Raw genomic sequence first — 17,350 nt, 5'->3', positions numbered from 1 at the left:
GATGTTTGAGGAGGCGGAGGGAGTGGATGTTTGAGGCGGAGGGAGTGGATGTTTGAGGTGGCGGAGGGAGTGGATGTTTGAGGAGGCGGAGGGAGTGGATGTTTGAGGAGGCGGAGGGAGTGGATGTTTGAGGAGGCGGAGGGAGTGGATGTTTGAGGAGGCGGAGGGAGTGGATGTTTGAGGAGGCGGAGGGAGTGGATGTTTGGGGTGGCGGAGGGAGTGGATGTTTGAGGAGGCGGAGGGAGTGGATGTTTGAGGAGGCGGAGGGAGTGGATGTTTGAGGAGGCGGAGGGAGTGGATGTTTGAGGAGGCGGAGGGAGTGGGTGTTTGAGGAGGCGGAGGGAGTGGATGTTTGAGGAGGCGGAGGGAGTGGATGTTTGAGGAGGCGGAGTGAGTGGATATTTGAGGAGGCGGAGGGAGTGGATGGTTAAGGAGGCGGAGGGAGTGGATGTTTGAGGAGGCGGAGGGAGTGGATGGTTGAGGAGGCGGAGGGAGTGGATGTTTGAGGAGGCGGAGGGAGTGGATGGTTAAGGAGGCGGAGGGAGTGGATGTTTGAGGAGGCGGAGGGAGTGGATGTTTGAGGAGGCGGAGGGAGTGGATGTTTGAGGAGGCGGAGGGAGTTGATGTTTGAGGAGGCGGAGGGAGTGGATGTTTGAGGAGGCGGAAGGAGTGGATGTTTGAGGAGGCGGAGGGAGTGGGTGTTTGAGGAGGCGGAGGGATTGGGTGTTTGAGGTGGTGGATGGGGTGCAGTCTCCCTGGGCCAACCGGTTTCACTTGGTTTTTTTTGCTCACACGTTGTGAGCCTGCAAATAGCACTAACATTACAGTAATAAATCAACTCAAAAATCACATTACTGTAACATTAACCATTAGCTAAAACTCACAAATGAGAAGTTCAAATGTGTTCACCCTCTGGTCTGCTTTGCCCGATTCTCTCTTTCCCAATTCTCTGTCTGGTCAAATCTCGGCCACAGAGCATGCTCCAGATCACCTGGCCCCTTCCGTTGTGTTGCAGCTTTGTAATATAGTCAATATATCGCCATTGCCACTACTGGTTCGGGTTTAATGTTGGAAAGAATGATGCTGAACCTCTTTTCGCTTGATATATTTCAGCTCAGGGAACTCCTTGCTTCAGATGACGAGGATGAGAACAAATTGAACGAACTGAAGAAGGCATACGTCCCTAAGCTGACAGGTAACGAAGATTAAAATTTATCGACCCCAAAAATTCAAGCGCCCTTTGCTGCTTTAAAACTGGGGACAAAGAGAGATGAGCCTGTGTCTTCCTGTGTCCGCAGGGACAGTTAAAGGCAAGTTTGCAGAAATGGAAAAGATAAGGCAAGAGGAGGAGAAGAAAAGAATGGAGGAAGAGCGGAAGCGAAGAATTCAGCAGGACATCCTGGAGAAAAGGAAGCTGCAACGTGAACTCGCAAAAAAAGGCGTGGAGGTACTGAGGCACTTCCTTATTCATGAAAAAAAAACTACCATTATATTTTGAATTCTGGCCTGGAAATCACACTGTGCAATATTTTTGAGCGTCATAAAAGAGGAAAGAGAGGTAGAGAGGTGGAGAGGTTTGGGGAAGGAATTCCAGAGCTTAGGGCCTCGGCAGCTAAAGGCACGGCCACCAATGGTAGAACGTTAAAATCGGGGATGCTCAAGAGGCCAGAATTAGAGGAGCGCAGACATCTCGGAGGATTGTAGGGCTGGAGGAGGTTAGAGATAAGGAGGGGGGCGAGGCCATGGAGGGGTTTGAAAACAAGGATGAGAATTTTAAAGTAGAGACGTTGCTCAACTGGGAGCCAGTGTAGGTCAGTGAGCACAAGGTGGATGGATGAACAGGACTTGGTGGGAGTTAGGATACGGATGAGCTCAAGTTTATGGAGGGTGGAAGATGGGGACCAAGGGCAGCAGGCGCATGGGAACACCACCACCTCCAAGTTCCCCTCCAAGTCACAGACCATCCTGACTTGGAAGTATATCGTCATTGCTTCATCGTCGCTGGGTCAAAATCCTGGAACTCCCTCCCGAACAGCACTGTGGGAGTACCTTCACCACACGGACTGCAGCTGTTCAAGAAGGAGGCTCACTACCAACTTCTCAAGGGCAACTAGGGACGGGCAATAAGTGCTGGCCTTGCCAGAGATGCCCACATCCCATGAACGAATAAAAAAAAAAGAATGGGAGGCCAGCCAGCAGTACATTGGAATAGTCAAGTCTAGAGGTAACAAAGGCATGGATGAGGGTTTCAGCAGCAGGGGTGGAGTCGGGCAAAGTTACGGAGGTGGAAGTAGGTGGTCTTGGTGCAGATGTGGTCGGATGCTCATCTCGGGGTCAAATACAACATCAAGGTGGCGAACGGTCTGGTTCAGCTTCAGACAGTTGCCAGGGAGAGGGATGGAGTCGGTGGCTAGGGAGTGGAGTTTGTGGCGGGGGATCGAAGACAATGGCTTCGCTCTTCCCAATATTTAGTTGGAGGAAATTTCTGCTCATCCAGGATTGGATGTTGGACAAGCAATGTGACAAATTAGAGACAGTGGAGGGGTCGAGAGAGGTGGTGGTGAGGTAGAGCTGGGTGTCGTCAGCGTACATGTGGAACCTGATGCTGTGTTTTCAGATGATGTCGCCGAGGGGCAGCATGTAGATGAGAAATAGGAGGGGGCCTAGATCATGGCTGATCTGTATCTTAACTCCATTTACTCGCCTTGGTTACATATCTCTTAATACCCTTACTGAACAAAAATCTATCAATCTCAGTTTTAAAATTTTCAATTGACCTCTAGCCTCAACAGCTTTCGGGGGAGAGAGTTACAGATTTCCACCGTCCTTTGTGTGAAGAAATGCTTCTTGATGTCACCCCTGAACGACCTAGCTCTAATTTTAAGGTTATGCCCCCTTGTTCTGGACCCCCCACCAGAGGAAATAGTTTCTCTCTATCTAACCCATCAAATCCTTTAATCATCTTCAACACCTCAATTGGTTCGCCCCTTAATCTTCTATACTCGAGAGAGTAACAAGACTAGCCTATTCAACCTGTCCTCATAATTTAACCCCTTAAGCGCTGTGGTAAACCACGTTCACTATCGTATCACTGTTAGTAGTTAGCACTGTTCACCACTGTTCGTTATAACTGTATCACTGACCACTATTGTATCACGGTACGAGGTCGCCTCTTGCCACACTGCTATACCTGGGATGACCACTGCCGACTCCGCCTTGGCTCCACCCACCAGGCCAGGTATAAAGGTGAGCGACTGGCTGGTATTCCTCCTGCTTGGATCGGATCACCCACGAGAGTGGGCTCTGTTATTTAGTCAATAAAAACCTTTAGTCACCTTCGTAACTCTTCGCCTTTTATTGGAGGAATTGATAGGTATATCAATTTTATTGACTAAATTTAATGATGTCCGACAACGAGTCACAACCGGCGGAGGAGCCACCAGCGCAGCTCCCAGGAGCACAGCCACACCAGCCAGCTTGGCTGCGAGCCCTCAGACCGCCGTACCTGGACCTGAACCCACGAGCAGCAAACTCAGCCGCAGACTTTAAACACTGGCTGGTCTGCTTCGAATCATACCTGAGAGAATCCAGCATCCCTCAGGCATCCAAACTAAGTGTCCTGCAGGCACAACTGAGCCCGAGAGTATACACTCTCATCGAGGACATGACTACCTACGAGACCGCCATCAACCTGCTGAAACAGAAGTACCGGACCCCGGTAAACTACATGTACGCTAGGCACCTCCTAAGATCACGGCCGCAACAGCCAGGAGAATCAGTAGCCGAATTCTCACAGGCGCTATATGCACTCGCCAGGAACTGTGACTTTAAATCGGTGTCGGCAGCCGAAAATACTGAAGATAATATCCGCGACGCATTCCTGAAAGGCCTACGGTCCGAGTACTCACGGCAAAGACTGCTGGAAGCTAAAGACCTCAGCATGGAAAAAGCTGAAGCCCTCGCTATCTCCCTGGAAGTGGCCCACCAAGATCAGGAAGCATTCACCAGGTACTGCTCGCGACCCTGGGACTCGGGCCCGACCCCTACCACAGCACCCTTCCCAGCGCCGCCCCCGGGACCTACCTCTGCGTCGGCGTCCCGGACCCGACCGGCCCCGCCACCCCCGGCACCGGCCCCGACATCGGGCATCCGCGATCGGGCCGCCGGCTGTTTTTTTTGTGGCCAGGAGAAGCACCCGAGGTCGCGCTGCCCAGCCAAGAACTCCATATGTAAAACCTGCCTGAAGAAAGGCCACTTCTCCAAGGCCTGCAGGAGCGGGTCCTCAGAGGCCAGCAGTGCCGCATGCGAACTATGGGGGCGGCCATCTTCGTTTAGGGCAACTGAGGCCAGCATCCCCACACATGAGTCATGGCGGCGGCCATCTTTGTTTAGGACAACTGAGGCCAGCATCCCCACACATGAGTCATGGGGGCGGCCATCTTTGATTAAGGCAACCGACCCCAATAGTGCCTCATGGGGCCCTACCTCGTGGGAGACGCCATTTTACTCACCACGCCCGACCGCCTCGCCCGCAGATGACAACGACTCGCTCAGCTACACACTAGCTTCCGTCACCCTGGACCAAGCCCGCCCGCACCATCTGTCCAAGTCAATGATGGACATCAAAGTGAACGGCCACGCCACGACCTGCCTGTTCGACAGCGGAAGCACGGAGAGCTTCATCCACCCAGACACGGTGAGCCACTACTCCCTCTCTGTCCTACCAACGCGCAGCCGAATCTCGATGGCATCGAGGTCCCACGCCACGGACATCAGCGGCTACTGTGTCGTGACCCTGTCGGTTAAGGGCACGGAGTATAAAAACTTTAAACTCCTCGTCCTCCCCCATCTCTGCGCTGCCGTCCTACTAGGGCTGGACTTCCAATCCCACCTCCAAAGCGTAACCCTAGCATACGGTGGACCCCTCCCCCCACTCACAGTCAACAACCAGCAAACGTTAAACCGCCCACCGCGTAACACCTGCAGCCTCTCCACCCTCAAGGTCCCGCCACCCTCTCTGTTTGCTAACCTTACCCCTGACTGCAAACCCGTCGCTACCAAGAGCAGGCGGTATAGCGCCGGGGACAGAGCCTTCATTAGCTCTGAGGTGCGGCGCCTCCTGAAAGAGGGCATTATCGAGGGGAGCAGCAGCCCCTGGCGTGCCCAGGTCGTAGTCGTAAAGACCGGCGATAAAAACCGCCTGGTCATCGACTACAGCCAGACCATAAACAGATATACCCAGCTGGACGCATACCCCCTCCCCCGCATATCTGACATGGTCAATCAGATTGCACAGTATAAAGTATTCTCGACCATCGACCTGAAGTCGGCCTACCACCAACTCCCTATCCACCCTGAGGACCGCCAGTATACCGCCTTCGAGGCGAATGGGCGCCTATACCACTTCCTTAGGGTCCCCTTCGGTGTCACTAATGGGGTCTCGGTCTTCCAAAGGGAGATGGACCAGATGGTTGACCAGAACGAACTGCAGGCTACATTCCCCTACCTAGATAACGTCACTATCTGCGGCCGCGACCGGCAGGAACATGACGCGAATCTGGAGAAATTCCTCCGTACGGCCCAACGGCTGAACCTCACCTACAATAAGGAGAAATGCGTGTTTAACACCACGCGCCTTGCCATCCTCGGCTGCGTAGTGGAGAACGGAATCATCGGCCCCGACCCAGAAAGAATGCGCCCCCTCATGGAGCTACCCCTCCCCCACTGCCCTAAAGCACTTAGGAGAACCCTGGGGCTTTTCGCCTACTATGCCCAATGGGTACCCAATTACGCGGACAAAGCCAGACCCCTCCTGAAAGCCACTTCCTTCCCCCTCACGGAGGAGGCGTGCGCGGCCTTCTCCCTCATTAAGGGAGACATAGCCAAGGCCACGATGCACGCAGTGGACGAGTCCATCCCCTTTCAGGTGGAGAGCGACGCATCCGACTTCGCCTTAGCCGCCACCCTAAACCAGGAGGGGAGGCCAGTGGCCTTCTTCTCAAGGACCCTACAGGGCCCCGAGATCCGACATTCGTCGGTCGAGAAAGAGGCCCAGGCGATCGTGGAGGCAGTACGGCGCTGGAGGCACTACCTGGCAGGCAAACGATTTACCCTCCTCACCGACCAGCGTTCGGTGGCTTTCATGTTTAATAACAAGCTGAAGGGCAAAATCAAGAATGACAAGATTTTGAGATGGAGAATCGAGCTCTCCACCTACGATTATGAGATCTTGTACCGGCCAGGCAAGCTGAACGAATCCCCTGATGCCCTTTCACGAATGACATGCGCCAGCGCGCATATCGATAGGCTTCAGACCCTCCACGACCAGCTCTGCCACCCCGGAGTCACCAGACTCTACCATTTCATTAAGGCCCGCAACCTGACCTACTCCATCGAGGAGGTCAGGACCATGACCAGGAACTGCCAGACCTGTGCGGAGTGCAAACCGCACTTCTATAGGCCGGACCGAGCAAGCCTGATCAAGGCCACCCGCCCCTTCGAGCGCCTGAGCATCGACTTTAAGGGGCCCCTCCCGTCCTCTGACCGTAATGTGTACTTCCTCAACATCGTTGATGAGTACTCCCGTTTCCCCTTTGCCTTCCCCTGCCCCGACATGACCAGTAGCACGGTCATTAAGTGCCTGAATGCCCTCTTCGCCTTGTTCGGGTTCCCGAACTATATACACAGCGACCGGGGCTCCTCCTTCATGAGCGAGGAACTCCGGCAATTCCTCCTAGAGAGAGGTATTGCAGCAAGCAGGACCACCAGCTACAACCCCAGAGGTAACGGTCAGGTGGAAAGAGAGAACGCGACGGTATGGAAGGCCGTCCTCTTAGCCTTAAAGTCTAAGGGCCTCCCAACCTCCCGCTGGCAAGAAGTCCTCCCGACAGCGCTGCACTCCATCCGGTCATTACTTTGCACGGCCACTAACACCACCCCCCATGAACGAATGTTCGTTTTCCCCAGGAAGTCGACTACGGGAACCACTCTACCAACCTGGCTGACCGCCCCGGGGCCGGTCTGGCTGCGGAAACACGTGAGGACCCATAAAACGGACCCCCTGGTCGAGAGGGTGAACCTCCTGCACGCCAACCCCCAGTACGCCTACGTGGCGTACCCAGACGGGCGGGAGGACACTGTCTCCCTACGAGACCTCGCACCCTCAGCCGATCCGGAAACACCGCCACCACCCCCCCCAACCTCAGTCCAGGTAGACGGCATGCCGGAACCCCACGAGCCCTCGCCGACCACGCAAACACCAGCATCAACACCGGATAAGGCACCAGCACCGGATAAGGCAACACCACCGCTGCGGCGATCGGAGAGGCTTACGAAGCCTCCGGACAGACTGACCTACCAGAATTGGTAGTGCACTTCACCCCGCCGGACTTAATTCTAAACAAGGGGTGAATGTGGTAAACCACGTTCACTATCGTATCACTGTTAGTAGTTAGCACTGTTCACCACTGTTCGTTATAACTGTATCACTGACCGCTATTGTATCACGGTACGAGGTCGCCTCTTGCCACACTGCTATACCTGGGATGACCACTGCCGACTCCGCCTTGGCTCCACCCACCAGGCCAGGTATAAAGGTGAGCGACTGGCTGGTATTCCTCCTGCTTGGATCGGATCACCCACGAGAGTGGGCTCTGTTATTTAGTCAATAAAAACCTTTAGTCACCTTCGTAACTCTTCGCCTTTTATTGGAGGAATTGATAGGTATATCAAGCGCTGAATCTGCGCAGCATCCCCTCCAAGGCCAATATATACTTCCTGCGGTGTGGTGCCCAGAACTGGACAAAGGAATTTGTTACTATAACAACTTGCATTTATATAGCCATTTTTTTAATGTAACAAAACGTCCCAAGGAAGGCACTTCAGAGAGGCATAAAGAGCCTAGACTCCAGGGCAGGAAGGGGAGAGATTGAGAGGGGGGTAACCGGAGAGATGGGTTTTGAGAATGTTCTTAAAAGGAGAAGATAGAAAGAGAGAGTGAAGGTTATGGAGAAAATCCCAGAGAGTAGGCCCCTAGATGGCTGAAGCCTGTGCCACCTATGGTTGGGGGCCAAAGGCAGGGAAGGATGCATAGAAGGCCAGGCTGGATTTAAAGGCGAGGACAAGAATTTAAAATTTAGTGACGGGGAAATAGAAAGAAAGACTTGCATTTATATACAGCCTTTCATGACCTCAGGACGTCCCAAAGCACTTTGCAGCCAATTAAGTACTTTAAGTGTAGTCAATATTGTAATGTAGGAAACGCGGCAGCCAAATTGCATGCAGCAAGCTCTCACAAACAGTAATGAGATAATGACCAGATAATGTTTTTTAGTGATATCGGTTGAGGGATAAATATTGGCCAGGTCACCAGGGAGAACTCCCCTACTCCATCAGATAATGCCGTGGGATCTTTCTACATCCACCTGAGAGGGCAGACAGGGCCTCGGTTTAACATCTCATTTGAAAGAAGGACGGCACTGCATTGGAGTGTCAGCCTAGATTATGTGCTCAAGTCTCTGGAGTGGGACTTGAACCCACAACCTTCTGACTTAGAGGTGAGGGTGCTGCCCACTGAGTCACGGCTGATAGAACCAGTGAAAGTCAACAAGGACAGGGATGTTGGGCGAGCAGGGCATAATGCGGACAGAATACGGGCAGCTGTGTTTTTGGACAAGTGTATGGAGAGCGGAGAATTGGAGGCTGGCAAATCTGGAGATGGCGATTATTACGTCCGTGAATGATTGAGACACGGACAGCAGGAGTTGAACAAAACACGTCTTTACTGATGGAAGTCAATAGTGAAACTGAAAGCAACAGAGGCTCACTAGCACCTTTTATACAGGGGTGGTCACTGCCGGTACTGCAGTCTGAGACCAGTTATTCTCTTAAAGGTACATACACAACAGTGATGACCTGTATAAGGGTTTCAGCAGCAAAAAGGCTGAGGTAGGGTGGAGGAGGGCAGGGTTTCAGAGGTAGAAGTAAGCAGCCTGTGACGGAAAGGATGTAGAGTGTGAAACTCCGCACAGGTCGAACAGGATGCCACGGTTACAAATGATCCCTTTCAGCCTGAAACAGTGGTCAAGGAGGGAAATGGAAATTTTGGCAAGGGAGTAGATTATGTGCATTGAACGACAATATTACACAGTAGATATTCAAGCTTCTACGTCTTTGTTTTTCGTTGGTACTATTGAAAATCTACTAAAACTCTCAGATTTAAGAAAATTCAGAGCCACATAATGTTGTGGTACAGACACAGGCAATCTGGTCCATCAAGTCTGAACCAGATTTTTTCTCCGCAAGCGACTTAGTCTGATCCCACTCACCTGCTTATTCTCCATTTCCATTTAATACTCCTCACGTTTCTCCCCATCATTAATTCCCTATTTAAAAGACGATTCGGATGGCGGAGGGCCGGGTTGGATGGTGAAGGGCCGCGTCGGATGGCGGAGGGCCGCATATGCCGGTCATGTACATCAGGAATTGCAGGTGTGCAACCCTCAATTTTCTGTCCAAACAGCAACAGAAACAGAAGCAACAGGACCTGAGGAAGAAAGACAGAAAGACTTGCATTTCCATAGCTCCTGTCACGACCTCAGGAAGTCCCAAAACCCTTTACAGCCAATTAAGTACTTTTGTAGTATAGTCACTGTTGTAATGTAGGGATTTGCACACAGGAAAATCCCACAAACAACAATGTGATAATGACCAGATCATGTGTTTTGGTGTTGGATGAAGAATAAATGTTGGCCAGGACACCGGGGAGAACTCTCCTGTGCTACCACAGTAGCGCCTATAAGGAGAAGGAGGAGCAACAGCAGCAAGAACAAGATACTCGCAGACTGTTTACGATTGGAAACTCTCCCACTCTCAATGCTGTTAATACACGATGACCTGAGGAAACCATCCCTAGTGCAGTCTCACCTCGTGAACATCTTTCTGCTTCGTTGCTGACTTGATTGCTGGCAGTTTTTCCAATAAACATGGTCTCAGCTGGGATGTACTTCATCGCTGCAAAAATTTAGCAGCCAAATGTCCCGACCAATGCATCTCACCTGGAATCTTTTTATTTTAAACTGGCAAAGGTGGTCATAGGCAGATTAATACACCACAAAAAGAAAAAGGCAAAATGTCCTAATCGTAGCAGAACAATGTACGTCTGGAAAGAAGGGCCTCCATTTCATCGAACCATAGACCACTTCAGCATAGAAACAGGGCACTCGGCCCACGAAGTCCAGCTGGTGTTTTCGTCCAACATCACCTGCCAAGCCCAATCCCAACTTGCTCCCCATAACCTTTAATTTTTTTTCAAACAACCATTTAACTCCCTTTTAGGAGAATTCACAGACTCTGCATCAGCAGTGGTTTGTGGCGGAGAACTCCACATTCTAACCTCTGTGTAAAGAATTTTTTGTAATCTCTTTAATTCTTATTGTGATTATCTTAAATTTGTGCCCACTCATTATTGTCTCGCCAACCAGCGGAAGCGATCTCTTTTTGACTACTTACCTTCCTTGAAGACCTCCATCAGGTCACTCTTTAGTGTTCTCTGCTCGAGCGACAAAAACCTTAACTTCTCAAATCTCTCTTCACAACTGTAACCCCTCAGCCCTGGTGAATATACACGGTACATGTTCTATCGCTTTTCCATCCTTCCTATAAAGGGGTGTGTCCAAAACCGCACACAGCACGGCAACTTGTGCGAGCTCTTGTCCAAATTCAGAGTACAGGAAACGTTCAATTTACCGGCACCTAAAATAACCGGAAATCTCGGTTAACCGGCAAAATTCAGGAGTAGGTTCAGGTAACTTTTATTACTTGCCTTCCTCCATTTGTTGCTGTGCAAGGGTGTGGCTGCAGCTGTTGCTAAGCTACAGATACGCTTGCAACTTGTGGCCATTGTTCTGAAGCTGGGTTTGTTGCTTTATACGGAGCTCTCAGCTCCGTATCTTTTACTATAGCTTTCGGTTATCCGGAATTTTTGATGAAGCGGCACCACGTCGGTCCCGTCCGTGTCGGATAAAAAAAAGTTTCCTGTATGTCGCTTATCGCATCTCTCAGAAAAGTCTCAGTCCATTGAAATGGAGTGACTGCTTTTATGTAGGCAAAGGTGCTAGCCAGTTTGCGCACAGCACAATCCCACAAAACAGGGAGATGAAAAACCAGCTAACTTTTTTTTTTAAAACAACCAAAATTTGATGGTTGACATCGAGGGAGGAATGTTGGCCGGGACAATTCCCTGCTGTAGTGAGATGGCTTAGCTTCTCGCCCAAAGGACGACACCTCCAACATTATAGGACGCCCTCGGTACTCCAGTGGACACCAGCCTAGATTGGGAGTGGAGTGGCGAGCTCGAAACCACAACCTTCTGACTGCATCAACTGAACCAAGATGATGCCTGCCAGTTGCATGGCTCGTCTGTATGCCGTCCAGGCAGAGGAATGGTTGTAAGTGAACAGTCTTTAATTTGAGAGGGTGGGGGGGTGGAAAAAAGCTTTATTAAAAGAAAAGGTTTCTGTTTTTTGAAACAGGAAGGTGAAGCAATTTCCACAACCTTAGAAGTTTCTGACAGTGTTAGCAAAACACCAGGCAAAATCAAAGTGAATTTTGAAGATCTGGAGAAGGCCTGGGAAGAAGAAGACGACCAAAACATTGAACAGGAGACGAGAAGATATGAAGAAAACAGACATTGCTTTCGTGAGGCAAAGCACCGCTCAGCAGCCCTCTCTGTAAGTCCACTTGAATCTTAAGCCCACCATCTTCAAACCACTTTCAGTTGCAGAAATGCTGTTTTAAAGCGATCCAACTTCTTGCGTCTTAAACTGGTTAATCTTGGAATGTCTAAATACAATCTCGCCTGGGGTTTTGGCCAGGATTCCCTTAGAGTGAGTGTGAGGGTGAGGTGTTTTGAATAGACCGGCAACACTCATTGTCAAAGAAAGATAGATTAGCACCTTTTTACATCCTCGGCCAATCCCAATGTATTTCCCAGTCAATGGATCACTCTTTGGAGTGCAGTGCCTGTTATGTCGGCAGCCAATTTGCACACAGCAAGGTTCCACAAACAGCAATGAACAGTCTGTTTTTAGCAGTGTTGGCTGAGGAGGGAATGTTGGCCAAACTCCATTCTTCTTTTCAAAAGGTGCCATGGGAATCTTTCACTTCCTGCAATGGGACTTGAACCCACAACCTCTGACCCTGAAATGAGCCATGGCCGAGTCTTCTCATATTTAGGCTCACAGGTGAAAAATGGTTAAGTGTGTGTGAGGTACTGGTGTCTATCAAACTGCACCTGAACTGAAGTCAATGCCTTTGGTGATTTGGGGGGGGGGGGGGGCGTGATAGATGGAGGAAATTGGGAGGGTGATGGAGAAAAATGTGTCTTGTGGGCCAGAACTATTTGACCTGGATTCGAGACTTTCTACAGCAAACCTTTAAAGAAAACAATAAAATAGTTCTTTGCAAATTTGAAGCTCATCTCCAACCCAGTGCTTTCCTTTACCCGAGTGAACTGCATCCGACCCATGATCACCGCATGGAACTTGCACTTGTAGAAGGCTTTAACAGGACAGTTTGCAAAGTGCGTCACAGAGGCATAAAATAACCTGGCGCCGAGGAGGTAACTGAAGGCGTGATCAAAGAGCTAGGTTTTGAAGGAGGGCAAGAGAGGTAGCAAGGTAGAGGAGTTTAGGAGTTCAAGTGTGTGGGGCCAAGACAGTCGAAGGCTGTGTGGCTGAAAGTTGGCTGGAAGGAATTGGGGGAGGGGAGGGGGTACAAAGGAGACCAGAGTCAAGAATGTGGAGGCTGCTGCTGCTGTTGCAACTTGGGGTTGAAGGAGGTTGCAGAGGTAGGAAGTGTATTGATTTCTTTGTGGTGATATCATTACAGGAAGCAGCGAGGTCGTGGAGAGACTTGTGGCGAGGGTGGGTTGCAGGGCAATCTCAAAGCCCTCGTCTGCAAGTCAACAACCTTTTTGTTTAACAAACCACCCGCCTTGTTCCCACTACGGCACTTTGCTCAAACTAAAAACTCAACATGCTGGAAATACACAGCAGGCCCTCCGGCATCCGTAAACAGAAAAGACGCCGTTAACAGATCCCGACTCGGGTCGCCAGCCCTCCAGGATTGTCCTGGCATCTTTAGGAATGAAACATTAATCTCCAGGACACAGCTGCGAGCAAACCCGGGAGAAGAATTATTGGGACATTAAGAAAAATATTGCGATTTTTTTTTTTTTTTTTTTTTCCCTCTTCTTTGAACATGTTCACTTATTAGTTCTAACAATATTGGAGGTGGCAACAAAAGGCTGTCTGACTGACAGTTAAGATTCACCAATCGAGCAAGGAAGAGTCTGTTCGCTTTCCAATTGGCGATGGAAGGCGGGGCACCGCGAGGACGGATGTGTTGGGCGGGCACATGGGGCGGGGCCGGTTGGCTGCAGGAGGTCATGTGATAAAACCTCCGGGAATACCGTCCAACCAGAGTTGGCAACCCTAATCCGGACGATGGACGCACGTCCTTTGCTAATATTTTTTTTAAAAATAACATTTACCTGTGCTCTTGTGCCCAAAGGAAAAAGATGAGGAGCTGGAGGGTACGACTACCAGCAAGAGCGAAATCCGCCCCGGGAAATTAAAACTCAGCTTTGAAGAAATAGAAAGGCGGAGACAGGATGAGGAAAAGAGAAAAGCAGAGGAGGAAGCGAGACAGCGCATAGAGGAGGAAAAGGCAGCCTTTGCTGAAGCAAGGAAGGTTGGAGCCTAACACTGTTGCTTGCACCCATTATCCATGTACAGCATCAACTTAGGTCCTTACTTTTAGACTGAGCATCAAACCTGCCTGGCATCATCAGTTCGAGGTCGCCGGCTATTTTAACTGCCGGGCCTCATTTACATCCCGCTGACCACGTGCCTGCCCAATACGAATGGAAAGAGGCAGGTTAAAATTACCAGGCCGATAGACCCCCCCCCCGCCTCCCCAACCCCCTGCCAGCACCAAGATAAGTTGTGTGGGGGGAATAGGGGTGGTTTGATGGGTGGTAAGGCAGGGGGGGAGCCTGGGGCAGCAGAGGCACAGCCTTTCCTTGTGGGGCCCGGAGGAGCACTCCTGTGCCACCTGGCCCCTGCTATAGGAAAGTTTTCAACTTATCTTAGAGGACCTCCTCTTCTTCCTCGCCCGGGATTTACTGAACAGGGTGTCTGCGGCGGGTGCCCACATTAAAAGGCCATTGGGGTCCTAATGACATCATTACCATATATTAATGAGGCTCCAGCCCGAGTCAGGCATACGCCTCGGCCTCCTAAGGAAAAAAAGGGCCCAGTTAAGATGGTGGCAGGCGAGAATGGGACGGTAAGATTTTGCACAGCTATTTTAACTGTGCGCTCTCCCCATTCCCATTTCCTCCTCTCTCTATCGTCTGTATCGGTCCTAAACCGGAAATGAGTTTGGACAGTCTCAATTCAGTACCTGGTGGGCAGGAGCCCAAAGCAGGATTAGGGATTCAGGTTGCACCTTCAGGACCTGAGCACATGGGCTAGAATGATACAGCACAGAAGGAGGCCATTCGGTCCATCGTGCTTGTGCCAGCTCTTAAAAGAGCTGTCCAATTAGTCCCCCCCCCCGCCTGCTCTTTCCCCGTAGCCCTGCAAATTTTTATGCTCTCTTTATAAAGCTCAGGATCCCATATGCTTTTTTAACAGCCTTATCAACTTGTCCTGCCACCTTCAAACATTAGTGTAAGATGTTGATAAGAACCTCTTAACTGAAAGAGTGATATATATTTGAAATAGTCTGTCAGGTGGAGGACTAAGAACATTCAAAATGCAGTTAGACACTAAAAGGGGATAATTTGGACACAAGAATGAGTTTCAGTATGGGTGGAGATAAGAAATAACAAGGGACAGGAAACACTGGTGGGAGTAGTTTATAGGCCCTCAAACAGTAGCTATAATCATTGGAACGAGTATTAATCAACAAATAATAGGAGCTTGTAACAAAGGTAATACAATAATTGTGGGGGACTTTAATCTGCATATAGACCGGGCAAATCAAATTGGCAAAGGTAGTCTGGAGGATGAGTTCATGGAATGCATTCGAGACAGTTTCTTAGAGCAATACATCACGGAACCAACCAGGCAGGCTATTTTAGGTCTTGTATTGTGTAATGAGACAGGTTAATTAGTAATCTCGTAGTAAAGGATCCTCTGGGGAAGCATGATCATAATATGACAGAATTTCACATTGGGTTTAAGAACATAAGAACATAAGAAATAGGAGCAGGAGTAGGCCAATTGGCCCCTCGAGCCTGCTCCGCCATTCAATAAGATCATGGCTGATCTGATCCTAACCGCCAATCCACTATGACAGGACTATCTCCTGAATCTAACAGAATTAGACACACGAAACAGGAGCAGGATCAGGCTACACGGCCCCTGGGCCCGCTCCGCTACCCACAGGGCCATAACCGATCCGAACCTAGACTCATGTCCAAATTCCTGCCCGCTCCCCGTAACCCTTAATTCCCTTTTCTTCTAGGAAACTGTCTATTTCTGTTTTAAATTTATGTAATGATGTAGCTTCGACAGCTTTTTAGGGCAGCATATTCCATGGACCTACCACCCTCTGAGTGAAGTAGTTCCTCCTCATCTCAGTTTTGAAAGAGCAGCCCCTTATTCTAAGACTATGCCCCCTAGTTCTAGTTTCACCCATCATCTGGAACATCCTCCCTGCATCCACCCGATCCAACCCCTTCACAATCTTATATGTTTCAATATGATCGCCTCTCATTCTTCTGAACTCCAATGAGTAGAGTCCCAATCTACTCAACCTCTCCTCATATGTCCATCCCCTCATCCCCGGGATTAACCGAGTGAACCTTCTTTGTACTGACTCGAGAGCAAGTATGTCTTTTCTTAAGTATGGACACCAAAACTGTATGCAGTATTCCAGGTGCGGTCTCACCAATACCTTGTACAACTGAAGCAATACCTCCCTATTTTTATATTCTATCCCCCTAGCAATGAAAGCCAACATTCCATTGGCCTTCTTAATCACTTGCTGCACCTGCATACTAACCTTTTGAGTTTCGTGCACCAGGACCCCCAGATCCCTTTGTACTTCAGTACTTTCCAGTTTCTTGCCATTAAGATAATAACTTGCTCTACGATTTTTCCTGCCAAAGTGCATAACCTCACACTTTCCAGTATTGTATTCCATCTGCCAAATCTCTGCCCACTTACTTAGCCTGTCTATGTCCCCTTGCAGGTTTTTTATGTCCTCCTCACTCACTACTTTCCCTCCCATCTTAGTATCATCTGCAAACTTTGATATGTTACACTCGGTCCCCTCCTCCAAATCGTTAATATAGATTGTAAAGAGTTGGGGACCCAGCACTGACCCCTGCGGAACACCACTGGTTACTGATTGCCAGTCTGAGAATGAACCGTTTATCCCAACTCTCTGCCTTCTGTTAGATAGCCAATCCTCTATCCATGCCAGAATATTACCCCCAATCCCGTGATTTTTTACCTTAAGCAATAATCTTTTGTGTGGCACCTTGTCAAATGCCTTTTGGAAGTCTAAATACACTACGTCCACTGGTTCCCCTTTATCCACCCTATATGTTACTTCCTCAAAGAACTCCAGCAAATTTGTCAAACATGACTTCCCCTTCATAAAACCATGCTGACTTTGTCCTATTAAATTATGATTATCCAAATGTCCTGTTACTGTCTCCTTAATAATGGACTCCAAAATTTTACCTACCACAGATGTTAGGCTAACCGGTCTATAGTTTCCAGCCTTCTGTCTACTGCCCTTTTTAAATAAGGGTGTTACATTAGCAGTTTTCCAGTCTGCCGGGACCTTTGCTGAGTCCAGGGAGTTTTGGAAGATTATTACCAATGCATCCACAATCCCTACCGCCACTTCCCTCAAGACCCTAGGATGTAAGCCATCAGGTCCAGGCGATTTATCCGCCTTGAGTCCCATTATTTTACCGAGTACCACTTCCTTAGTGATTTTGAGGGAAATACTTCAGTCGGAAACAAGAATCTTAAACTTAAATACAGTTACATAGGTATGAGGGACGAGTTGACTAAGGTAAATTGGGAAATTAGATTAAAAGGTATGATGGTAGATAAGCAGTGGCAAATATTTAAAGAAATATTCCAAAATTCTCAACGAATACACATTCCATTGAGAAATAAATTCTCCACGGGAAAAGTGATCCATCCATGGCTAAGTAAAGAAGTTAAGGATAGTATTAGATTAAAAGAAGAGGCTTATAATGTTGCGAAGAATAGTAGTAAGCATAAGGATTGGGAGAGCTTTAGCAACCAGCAAAGGATGA

General features: G+C 49.4%; 1 protein-coding gene across 9 annotated transcripts in view; it reads left to right on the top strand.

The window, feature by feature from the left end:
* nexn (nexilin (F actin binding protein)) overlaps positions 1-17,350 on the top strand; it is a 110,191-nt gene that overhangs the window by 47,788 nt on the left and 45,053 nt on the right. For 7 of the 9 annotated variants that reach the window (XM_085983484.1, XM_085983480.1, XM_085983479.1 and 4 more), the window contains 4 exons: positions 1,114-1,195; positions 1,299-1,447; positions 11,532-11,729; positions 13,573-13,752. In XM_085983484.1, coding sequence (XP_085839610.1) covers positions 1,114-1,195; positions 1,299-1,447; positions 11,532-11,729; positions 13,573-13,752 — 609 coding nt within the window. The remainder of the gene's footprint in view (positions 1-1,113; positions 1,196-1,298; positions 1,448-11,531; positions 11,730-13,572; positions 13,753-17,350) is intronic. The other 2 variants (XM_085983483.1, XM_085983485.1) reach the window with 2 other exon arrangements.

Source organism: Somniosus microcephalus, chromosome 3 (assembly GCF_052327205.1).
Source record: "Somniosus microcephalus isolate GS21.2 chromosome 3, FLI_Smic_1.0, whole genome shotgun sequence".
In the NCBI taxonomy this organism is placed as follows: domain Eukaryota; kingdom Metazoa; phylum Chordata; class Chondrichthyes; order Squaliformes; family Somniosidae; genus Somniosus; species Somniosus microcephalus.
This window is presented reverse-complemented; position numbering and strand designations above follow the sequence as displayed.